The sequence below is a fragment of the Salvelinus namaycush genome, chromosome 4, assembly GCF_016432855.1.
Source record: "Salvelinus namaycush isolate Seneca chromosome 4, SaNama_1.0, whole genome shotgun sequence".
Classification (NCBI taxonomy): Eukaryota; Metazoa; Chordata; class Actinopteri; order Salmoniformes; family Salmonidae; genus Salvelinus; species Salvelinus namaycush.
Genome location: NC_052310.1, coordinates 78,931,932 through 78,944,160, shown reverse-complemented (window position 1 = coordinate 78,944,160; position 12,229 = coordinate 78,931,932). Strand labels below are relative to the sequence as shown.

Sequence of the window (12,229 nt, the reverse complement as noted above, 5' to 3'; positions counted from 1 at the left end):
AACATTGAGAAATATTATTAACAAATAATCAAAAGAAACATCTACTGACAGATCCATGAGCAGATTAAAATTAGCATTGCCTGTTAAGTAAGTAATCCTAAAATATGAATTGCCCTACTATTGTCAAAAACCAAGTGGGAGCAGATGGGGACAGATTATCTAATATCTTCTCATGCTAATCTAATGTAGGTTGTCAGACAGATATTACACTGGCCATCCATCAGCAAATGGCATGGCAATTTAACCATGTCACACCCCACCAGTATAAGGTTGCACTTGAATCCAACATATTAACTCACATACATCTTAATCTCAATACTTAGTGAATAAAGTCTACTGTACATGTTATTTTACTTTTTTTTCAAAAGTCTTTTAGTTTATATGAACATGCAGGAAATTGTTAGAATGAAAACTCCTGTATGAAATGTTTGCTCTGCACGGCTTTGTTATACTCTCAGGGTACCAAACAGTGTTCTGTTCCACTGTAAAGGTGAATAGCCCACACACAGTATTCTGCCTCCTGAATAAATTCACTCAACCTACATGTTGGCTGATAGCCAGCACACTGTGCTTGTGATTCCACCTGGTCACTATAACAACCTTCTTGGCTGTGGTGAGGGATGCGTAAGGGATCAGTAGAGGCTTTCAAAACATCCGGAACAGCAGCAGCAGCATGCATCTCTCTCTCATTTAGTCAGGACAAAATGAAGGTGGAGGGAAGATGAAGGGACCAAGGGAATTATTTTTCTCAATTATACTCGACCCAAAACCCAGTCCAACCCCTTACCAACCATTCATCTCTTGATTGACAGATCTTGATAGATGATATAAAGGCATGCACAGAAGAAGAAACATGTTTGTGAAATTTTCATAATTTGATTCAGTGCCAGACAGTGCCTCTGGCATTAGATCGTTTGACTTTCACACCATCTAGCGGTTTGTCTCTGCCAATGCAGGGCCCTCAACATAACATCCACATAAGTAGGCAAAAATGGCTCCTAAATATTCGACCAATTGTTCACTGTTGTATATGCTTATTAAATCAATAAGGGATAAGGTTTTGCTTTTTTTTTTTAATTTCCAACCCTCTAGTTTGATTGATTCGAGTTTGAGTCAGAAGTTGTGTTGTCTATAGTTTGTCTGTCGGCAGTCTAGTAGGCCTACACTAGAGGCATGGGTCATGGGTCACTGGTCACCTGTAGCCCATAGGCACACAGGTGACCAGGAAGTAGGGATGCAAAGGCAATAAACATAGATAGAGAACTCTAGTGCCCAAAAGCCAGTTTTAGCATGTGCAGCGCCATGGACTTTCACCATTTTGAAGTAGTCAACGTGGTGGGACTTCCTATGGTTTAAGGAAGGATCACATAATTCCATCCAGGTCATCAGGAGGGATCAGACAATGAATTATACTCGTGAGCAAACATTCCAATGACATATCAATTACCCAAGCTCAGGTCAGTTAATGCCAACCATTGTGTCGCTGGAAGCTGCTATAGACCACCAAGTGCTAACAGTTAGTATTTAGATAACATGTGTGAAATGCTTGATAATGTATGTGATATCAATAGAGGTATATTTTCTGCATGATTTAAATATTAACTGGCTTTCATTAAGCTGCCCACGCCAAAAAAAACTTCAAACTGTAACTAGTATTTGCAACCCTGTTCAGGTTATCAGTCAACCTACCAGGGTAGTCACAAACAGCACAGGAATTAAATCATCAACATGTATTGATCCCATCTTAATGAACACAATATAGTAGCCATATCTAAAAGTTCCAAAGGCTGGGCCTAATATACTGTATAAGAGGTCATACAAAGGGTTTTGTAGTGATTCCTATGTTGTTGACGTAAATAATATTTGCTGGTCTGTGGTGTGTAGTGAGGAGCAACCAGATGCTGCACTTTACATATTTATTAAATGTCTTATTCCAGTTACTAGTAATCAAGCACTCATTAAGAAAAGGACTGTAAAAACTGTTAAATCCCCATGGATTGATGAGGAATTGAAAAATTGTATGGTTGAGAGGGATGAGGCAAAAGGAATGGCAAATACGTCTGGCTGCACAGCCGGATATATTGACAAAAAAACACCTTGTTTGAGAGAGATTTACATGGTTATCAAAACGTCACGCAGGGGTAAGCCTACATGAAACACAGCCCTTATTTGAAGTGTTTCTAAAATCCCCTATGGGAAAACTTAATGGTGGAAAAACGATTGGAACCATTTCCCTGTTTGATCGCTAGGTGTTATGGGTATTATGACACCTCCACTGTGGGGCTCTATGGCACAGGCAGAGACAATAGAGAAAGCAAGACATTTCATAGGGCCTTTTTTCTGGTTAATCTGTGGTGAGTTGGAGGGGGAGAACTAAGTAGACCAGACCCAGCTGCTATCGCATTGGTGCGTATGGGAGAGCCCCCCCCTTAGTAGACCGGAACTGTGATTTTTTTTATCCAATGGTAAAAGGCCTTTTGGCATTATCTTTCAAATCCACCATCTTTGGCACAGGTATGGAGAACCTACTGATTACATCTGCCTGCATGGAATTGTTGCAATCTATGTTTTTGAATTTTGCTGCTAATAAATGGGCAAAAAGTCCAACCAAAGATAGCGTCTGCATGAACATTTCATTTGCAATCCCACCAGACTCGGTTAGCCACTACAAAAGTAAGAATTTACCTCTCGATGACAATGGATTATTTTATGGACATTAGATTTAATATTTTTCATGCAATTGGCTGTCACCTAACTCAAAGTCCTCCTGACTTCAGAGTCTGGAAAGTTGGTCTTTATGTTTTGGGTCCGATGTGTTGATAATTAGTTTATGGACATTGGAGTCAATCTTTTTTATATATATTTTTTTATATGATTTATTTATTTGTTATGTTTACTTACTTATTTTTACCCCCTTTTTCATCATATCCAACTGGTAGTTACAGTCTTGCCCCATCGCTGCAACTCCCGTACGTCCTCCAAAACACAGCCCCGCCAAGCCGCACTGCTTCTTGACACAATGCACGCTTAAACCGGAAGCCAGACGCACCAATGTGTCGGAGGAAACACCGTACACCTGGGAGGAAACACCGTACACCTGGCTACCGTGTCAGCGTGCATGCGCCTGGCCCGCCACAGGAGTCGCTATAGCGCGATGGGACAAGAACATCCCGGCCAGCCAGCCAACCCTCCCTTAAACCAGACTACGCTGGGCCAATTGTACGTCACCTCATGGGTCTACCGGTCGCGGCTGGCTGCGACACAGCCCGGTATTGAACCAGGATCTGTAGTAACGCAGCTAGCACTGCACGATGTATTGATACATAATGTGATGATAATTAGTTAGGATTGAATCTTTTTCCTGCAATTTACTGACACCTTACTCGAAATCCTCCTGACTTCAGAGTCTGGAAAGTTTGTCTTTATGTTTTCGGTACGACGTGTTGATAATTAAGGGGTCTGTGGTTTTACTGGTTGGTTCTCCTGTGTGTCTTTCTCACTCAAACACCCACAGGCACAGCCACACACAGCCCACGAGCGTCGCCCCTTCCAATACAACTGTTGGATTTTCAAATCCAATCAATGAGAGGTCTCAACCCCCCAGGGGAAAAAACATTCTACAGGACCAATCGATGTGTCCGCTCAATTCCTGAGTGAATATTGCTTTAATAAATAGCTTCCTGTCCAGACCAGTGAGTCACAGCTCTTCCTCGCTGTGTGGTCATGTGGGTCACATTAACAACATTCCCTGGTCTGATGAAACCAAGATTGAACTCTTTGGCCTGAATGCCAAGCTTCACGTCTGGAGGAAAAAAGGCATCGCTCATCACTTGGCAGATACCATTCCTACGGTGAAGCATTAGGAGGCAGCATCATGCTGTGGGGATGTTTTTCAGCAGCAGGGAATGGGAGAATAGTCAGCACGAGGGAAAGGTGAACGGAGCAAAGTACAGAGAGATCCTTGATGAAAACCAGCTCCAGAGCGCTCAGGGGCGAAGGTTCAACTTCCAACAAGACAATGACCCTAAGTACACAGCCAAGACAACGCAGGAGTGGCTTCGGGACACGTCTATGAATGTCCTTGAGTGGCCCAGCCAGAGCTCGGACTTGAACCCGATCGAACATCTCTGGAGAGACCTGAAAAAAGCTGTGCAGCGACGCTCCCCATCCAACCTGACAGAGCGTGAGAGGATATGTAGAGAAGAGAAGCAGAAACTCCCCAAATACAAGTGTGCCAAGCTTGTCGCATCATACCCAAGAAGACTCAAGGTTGTAATCGCTGCCGAAGGTGCTTCAACAAAGTACAGAGCAAAGGGTCGGAATACTTATTTAAATGTGATATTTTCATTTTAAAAAAATTGTACATTTGTCAACGTTTCTTAAAACCTATTTTTGTTTTGTCATTATGGGGTATTGTGTGTAGATTGATGAGAAAAATAAAACAATTGAATCCATTTTAGAATAAAGCTGTAACGTAACAAAATAATTTGCAACCTGTATTGCACAACTGTCAATTCCTTTGTCCTTAAATGAAACTGGTATACTTTTTTATTTAGCACAATTTTCTTTAACCAATTTTGGTCTTTAATGTAGGGCCGACAGACAAGTTCCTTACCATGTCCCCCTTCCACTTGCCTCTACCATTTTTGCGGTTCTGCTACAATTAGTTGGCTATAATTTTCAATATAGCAGGCATTTTTGTATATTTTTGTAAACTGCATGTGTGACATAATTCTACCAGTCCAATTTATGATATCATTTACAAATATTATACCTTTAAAAAAATATATACAGTATATATATTTTTTTTATCAATTTGTATATTTGAGTTTAATCATAATATTTGTTGTAATATTTGATATGTATTTTCTGGTGGATTTAACTGAAACAGCAATGAACTTACTATGTTTTGCTTTAAAAATAGCTACAGTTGAAGTCGGAAGTTTACATACACCTTAGCCAAATACATTTAAACTCCTGACATTAATGACATTTAATCCTAGTAAAAATTCCCTGTCTTAGGTCAGTTAGGATCACCACTTTATTTTAAGAATGTGAAATGTCAGAATAATAGTAGAGAGAATGATTTATTTCAGCTTTTATTTTTTTCAGTACATTCCCAGTGGGTCAGAAGTTTACATACACTCAATTAGTATTTGGTAGCATTGCCTTTAAATTGTTTTACTTGGGTCAAACGTTTCAGGTAGCCTTCCACAAGCTTCACAGAATAATTTGGGTGAATTTTGGCCCATTCCTCCTGACAGAGCTGGTGTAACTGAGTCAGATTTGTAGGCCTCCTTGCTCGCACACGCTTTTTCAGTTCTGCTCACACATTTTCTATAGGATTGAGGTCAGGGCTTTGTGATGGCCACTCTAATAACTTGACTTTGTTGTCCTTAAGCCATTTTGCCACAACTTTGGAAGTATGCTTTGGGTCATTTTGGAAGACCCATTTGCGACCAAGCTTTAACTTCCTGACTGATGTCTTGAGATGTTGCTTCAATATATCCACATAATTTTCCTACCTCATGATGCCATCTATTTTGTGAAGGGCACCAGTCCCTCCTGCAGCAAACACCCCCACAACATGATGCTGCCACCCCCGTTCTTCACAGTTGGGATGGTGTTCTTTGGCTTGCAAGCTTCCCCCTTTTTCCTCCAAACTTAACGATGGTCGTTATGGCTAAACAGTTCTATTTTTGTTTCATCAGACAAGAGGACATTTCTCCAAAAAGTACGATCTTTGTCCCCATGTGCAGTTGCAAACCGTAGTCTGGCTTTTTTTATGGCAGTTTTGGAGCAGTGGCTTCTTGCTTGCTGAGCGGCCTTTCAGGTTATGTCGATATAGGACTCGTTTTACTGTGGATATAGATACTTTTGTACCTGTTTCCTCCAGCATCTTCACAAGGTCCTTTGCTGTTGTTCTGGGATTGATTTGCACTTTTCTCACCAATGTACTCAAATTATGTCAATTTGCCCATCAGAAACTTCTAAAGCCATGACATAATTTTCTGGAATTTTCCAAGCTGTTTAAAGGGAGAGTCAACTTAGTGTATGTAAACTTCTGACCCACTGGAATTGTGATACAGTGAATTATAAGTGAAATAATCTGTCTGTAAACAATTGTTGGAAAAATTACTTGTTATACACAAAGTAGATGTCCTAACCGACTTGCCAAAACTATAGTTTGTTAACAAGAAATTTGTGGAGTGGTTGAAAAACGAGTTTTAATGACTTCAACCTAAGTGTGTGTAAACTTCCGACTTCAACTGTATATTTTGGAGATTATTTCATTTTCAAATAACTGAAAGTTAGATTTAGGTCTTAGTGACAGAAATATACATGACTAACCACTTAATGTTAGCTACTATATGACGTGACTATTCCAGTTCAACCATTGACCTCTCAACTCCTCACCTTAGTTACTACTGTATTTGGTGATCATTTTGATGATAAATAGCGGATGCTCCGCTTATATCCTTTTCGCACTATCCTACTGAGCCAAACTATGCTGGTTTCGATATTTTTTTTCACATTGTCCTTTTCAGCAACTATGGGGGATGCGTAACCAGGCCAGCTCAGTACAGCTTGGTTCAGTTCAGATCAGTATTGTGAGAAAATCTCTATTAAAGGGGGTCAGGTGATGACAAAATTCCCCTCTTGTCTAAATAGGTACTCGCATGTGGAGTGGTACTGAAATTCAAGCAAACTCTAAAGAAAAGATGAGACACCATGTTGAAAAATAACGTTTATTCTCTTCTATATCGTTCGACGTCCATTTCCCAAAAGGTGCACCATTGATTTGACAGTAAAGCAAAACTCAAATTAACGAGGACAGCGGATACACAGCCATGCTACATTTACATTCAAAGTGGACAGAAAGATGCACTATGGGTAGACAGTCACAGGCTATGTCTGATATGACACCCTATTCACTATGTAGTGCACTACTTTTGCCCATCGGCAATGGGAAAAGGTAGTGCACTATCTATGGGATAGGGTGTCATCTCAGACAGTCACAGTCACGTGTATAAAAGTGTTAAGATGAAAAGGGGGATGTCTTGGGTGAAGTTGTTCCTTAAGATCAAGAGGTGTTGGTCAGGTCTTTATTTATCCTTTGATCATGGCAGCAAACTCTGAAAATGTGAACACAAAAATGTATATCAATGGTTCAATAATTTCTTATTCAACAGTTAATTTTCAATTACATCTGAGATTGCAAAGACTTGCAAGGAACATGCATGTCTTGTTGTTGAAAGAATGCTCCAAAATTCCAAAAGGAATATTCCTCACCATCAACTCCAATCATGCCATCACCATCCTTGTCCCCATCAGCCAGGAAAGCCTTGGTCTCAGCGTCAGTCAGGGCTCTGGCAGAAGCAGAGAAGTTCTGCAGGAACAGCCTGGATGGATACAGTGCATACAGGCAATGAGCAAAGACCGTGAATACAAACTATCCTGCTGCTCTCCTTCTCCACTCATATTTTGCTGAGCTAAAAATACAGAGAGGTAGGTTTGAAGTTAGGTATTTGTCCCCCCACACTAAACAATCAGTCAAGCCCCCATTCACTCTCAGGAACATGATCAAACTTTCCCTTTCAGCACACCATCAGAGCTGTGAGCCTGGTGAGGCATGAGAGAGCAGATATAAACCAGAATCAGAGGTGTTAGAGGATGAGTGGAATATCAGAGGGGTCCTTACTTAAGCTCATCCTCCTCAATGAAGCCACTCTTGTCCTGGTCAATGACGTAGAAGGCCTTCTTCACGTCATCGTTGGACTTGCTGGCCAGGCCAACCTTGGCAAAGAACGCTTTGTGGTTGAAGGAGTCAGCAGCTGAGGGGAGATCAGGTATCCATTAAAGTGCTGTAGGAGGATTTCACAGTTACAACTATACTGAACGATGCTGGTGAGCCATGGCTGTGCCTGCTTGCCCAGGGATAGTCTAGTGGTAGAGCTGCTGCCCCAGACTGGACCACACTCTCCTGGAGGCAGCGGTTCAATATTCCAGTCACTCTTTTCTGTGCTATATCCCTCTCATCTATCTTCTTCAGACAGACAGACAGACAGACAGACAGACAGACAGACAGACAGACAGACAGACAGACAGACAGACAGACAGACAGACAGACAGACAGACAGACAGACAGACAGACAGACAGACAGACAGACAGACAGACAGACAGACAGACAGACAGACAGACAGACAGACAGACAGGAGAGTGAAAGTGAACTGAGGCATCTATAAGAGGTGTACCTGTGCAAGCAGCGAGGGCTGCAGCAACATCAGCATCGTTAAGACCGGCGAAGGACATGTTTAGCTGTGGAGAAAGCAGAGAAGATCAGTTACAGCAAAGCAAATGTTAGTCTGTTCTTCACCTGCTTCTGTATAGCAACTGAAACTACTGATTTCATTATGCTGAAACTTTGTCCTTTATCCAAGTTGGATATTTGGAAGATTGAACCTCTCAACCCATATTAAATAATTGCATTTCCTAATAATATAAGTGGTAATAACATAGTTATTGTTATGTTATTAACATCTGAAAATAAAGTTATATTATTTTGGTTAGTTTTGGTTATTTTGGTTAGGATAGGTTAGGACATGTTCTTTTGATTAGTTTTGGTTCTTTTGGTTAGGATAGGTTAGGACAGGTTATTTTGATTAGTTTTGGTTCTTTTGATTAGGACAAGTTATTTTGATTAGGACAAGTTATTTTGGTTAGGATAGGTTAGGACAGGTTCTTTTGATTAGTTTTGGTTCTTTTGGTTAGTTTTGGTTCTTTTGGTTAGGATAGGTTCACACAGCAGAGCATCAGGATGGAAGGTCTTCTATTCCAAAGCCCAGACTTGCAGGTAGTGAATGATAAAGTATATCATCCCAATGATGTAGCCTAGGGATTTAGTTTTATGATGTCCTTCCATTTGGTTCCTTGATTATTCCAAAGGCAAAAAGTTTCTTTAATTGAGATAGCCTTTATAGTAGATGCTTCCTCCATGTTCAGTTCCATAGCAAGGTGTAGTAAAGCCGAAGGGTTGAAGATACATGCACGATGTTGTCGACCTGACAAGATTAAGATTTATCCCTCTGCAACAGACTCACCTCAGGTTTGGCTCTAAGGCTTGAGTGGATTCGCAAAGATGATTCTGCCAACTGGTGTAAGCCCCCCCTGCCTAAGCCTTCGACCTTATATACCCTACTCACCTGAAACATGAGACGTAATGTAATAGACACCGCATGCAAAGCAGTTGGTTGAAAATGTGTCCAGTAGTCGGGGTCCTTTCTATTTATATATACATACATGAAGATGCTTAAAAGGTACTTGTATGCTAAATATTAAATCAGGCTAATAATATACACTTCTGCTATGGATGAAGTATACTTGCAGCCGATGCAGATTTATATCCTGTGAAAAGCCATACAGATGATGTGATGAGGTAAATTGAATTTGTAGTTATTGAAAACCAGACTTTACACACAGATGTCTGAATCTTTTGTTGGCTTCGAAGTTCACAAGTGAGCACCTGCACGTGCACAAATGTCACTGTGATATTTAAAAAATATTTTCAAATGTTTAGATTTCAAATGAAACGTTATTTGTCACATGCTTTGTAAACAACAGGTGTAGACAGGGCTCTATTCAATCCGCATCGCGGAAGTTCAGCTTTACAGAGTGATTGAAATTTAAAGACAATGTTTCTGCTTTAGCATAGACCGCATTCTCGGTAAACGATGCATATATCGACTCAATCTGAAATGACCTTTACATTTATATCGCTTCAGCTTACCACATTGAAAAAAGCCCTAACAGTGAAATGCTTACTTGGGTTTTTATTGATGTTTTACTGTCTGTTTTACAAAATGCATCAATATCCACTTAGTTTAACAGTTCAAAGGTCTAATATACAACTGAATTGCTCTAATGAGTTATTGGCATGTGCAAAATGTCTGTAATGAGTGGTTGCTAATGTAGCCTAAGTGTTGAACAAAGTAGAGTGTATGATCTATTGCTGTAGGTATAGAGTGCTGTATTAAGTTGCAGAAGGAAACAAAGACACTTGAATTACTTGAATGGCTAATTATAGTAGTGTTGATGTGTCTTTTATGTTAATAATTTTAAAACACCATTTAAAGGCCCATTGCAGTCAAAAATGTGATTTCCTGTGTTTTATATATATTTCCACACTTTAAGGTTGGAATAATACTATGAAATTGTGAAAATTATGATAATGCAGTTTTAGTGTAAGAGCTGTTTGAAAAGACTGTCTGAAATGTCAGACTGTTTTGGGATGGGGTTTTGGAATGGCTGGGGACATCACCAGACGATAAATTAGTTAGTAGACTAATAACAAAGACAGTTCCAAACCTCTCTGCCAATAACAGCTAGTTTTCAATTTTCCCCTCCCCACTCAGGCCACTCCCAGACAGTCCTAGCAAAATTCTTGCTTGAGAAATGGCTCTTTGCTATGAATCTATTTTTGTTTATTTTTGACCATTTAAATTGAAAACAATCACTGTAAAGTAATTAATTGTTACCCAGAAGTCATTTTATATTGAGATAAAAACGGCTTCCTTGGACTTTTAACTAGTGTGTAAATCACCAAGTGCTGCTGACACAATTGAAATTATATATGAGGAAAATAAAAGCAAAAAACTCAGGCAACATAACAACATAATTCAAAATCTAACCCAAAATGTCACATTACATTTTATAGGTTGTTTTATCTATCATATGATCTTCTTTGTTTGTTTGTAATTGTTATATAATATTTGCACATTTTGTAAAAAATACAAAATTATACCAGACCACATGAAAAATATTAATTCATAGAGCTCTAATTAGGGCCTAATAACTTATGGAATCATTAATCTGTTCAATAGCATGTCACACATCTTTCCCTACAGTTGGATGTACTGTTCCCTCCTGGGCAGTTCAACATGTTGATTGGGGACCTCTTTGCTAAGGAATGTGATTGCTTTTCCTCAGTGTGATTGTAACTCCGTCATAAAGATTTTTTTAATTATAATTTTTATTATTTGACCTTTATTTTAACAGGGAGTCCCATTGAGACCAGGGTCTCTTTCACAAGGGAGCCCTGCATGCACACAATTGACCAAATACAATACAAATCAAATCAATCAAATCACATTGACCTTACCGTGAAATGCTTACTTACAAGCCCTTAACCAACAATGCAGTTCAAGAACTAGCGTTAGAAAATATTTAATAAACTAACTAACGTGAAAACAAAACAAATCTAAAAGTAACACAAGAAAATGTCATAATAATAATGAGGCTATATACGGGGGTACTGGTCAATGTGTGGGGGCACAGGTTAGTCGAGGTAATAATATACAGCGAGTAGCAGCAGTGCAAAAACAAGGGGGGGGGTGTGTGTCAATGTAAGTAATCTGGGTGGACATTTGATTAATTGTTCAGCAGTCTTATGGCTTGGGGGTAGAGGCTATTAAGGAGCCTTTTGGTCCAGTACCACTTGCCGTGCGGTAGCAAAGAGAACATTATATGACTTGGGTGACTGGAGTCTTTGACAATTTTTTGGGCCTTCCTCTGACACCAACTAGTATATAGGTCCTGGGGAAAAAAATGTTAGGAAGCTTAGTGATGTACTGGGCCGTACGCACTACCCTCTGTAGCGCCTGCCAGTCAAATGCCGAGCAGTTGCCATACCAGGCGGTGGTGCAACCGGTCAGGATGCTCTCAATGGTGCAGCTGAATAACTTTTTGAGGATCTGGAGACCCATGCCAAATCTTTTCAGTCTCCTGAGGGGGAAAATGTGTTGTCGTGCCCTCTCCATGACTGTCTTGGTGTGTTTGGACAATGATAGTTCGTTGGTGATGTGACCTCAAGGAACTTGAAACTCTCGAGCAGCTCCACTACAGCCCCGTCAATGTTAATGGGGGCCTGTTTGGTCCGTTTTTTCCTGTAGTCCAGGATCAGCTCACATTGAGGGAGACCACACTGCACCATACTGCCAGGTCTCTGACCTCCTCCCTATAGGCTGTCTCATCGTTGTCGGTAATCAGGCCTACCACTGTTGTGTCATCAGCAAACTTAATGATGGTGTTGGAGTTGTGTTTGGCCACACAGTCGTGGGTGAACAGGGAGTACAGGAGGGGACTGAGGGGCCCCAGTGTTGAGGATCAGCGTCGCTGACGTGTTGTTGCCAACCCTTATCACCTGGGGGCGGCCCGTCAGGAAGTCCAGGA

General features: G+C 40.5%; 1 protein-coding gene across 1 annotated transcript; it reads right to left on the bottom strand.

The window, feature by feature from the left end:
* Nucleotides 1-6,735: 6,735 nt before the first annotated feature.
* LOC120045744 (parvalbumin beta 2) lies at nucleotides 6,736-9,165 on the bottom strand. The gene is made up of 5 exons (XM_038990682.1): nucleotides 9,103-9,165; nucleotides 8,257-8,320; nucleotides 7,703-7,835; nucleotides 7,294-7,403; nucleotides 6,736-7,136 (listed from the first exon to the last, which is right to left on the bottom strand). Exons 2-5 carry the CDS (start codon nucleotides 8,312-8,314, stop codon nucleotides 7,111-7,113), a joined length of 327 nt encoding a protein of 108 aa, XP_038846610.1. The 5' UTR covers nucleotides 8,315-8,320; nucleotides 9,103-9,165; the 3' UTR covers nucleotides 6,736-7,110.
* Between the last annotated feature and the right edge of the window lie 3,064 nt (nucleotides 9,166-12,229).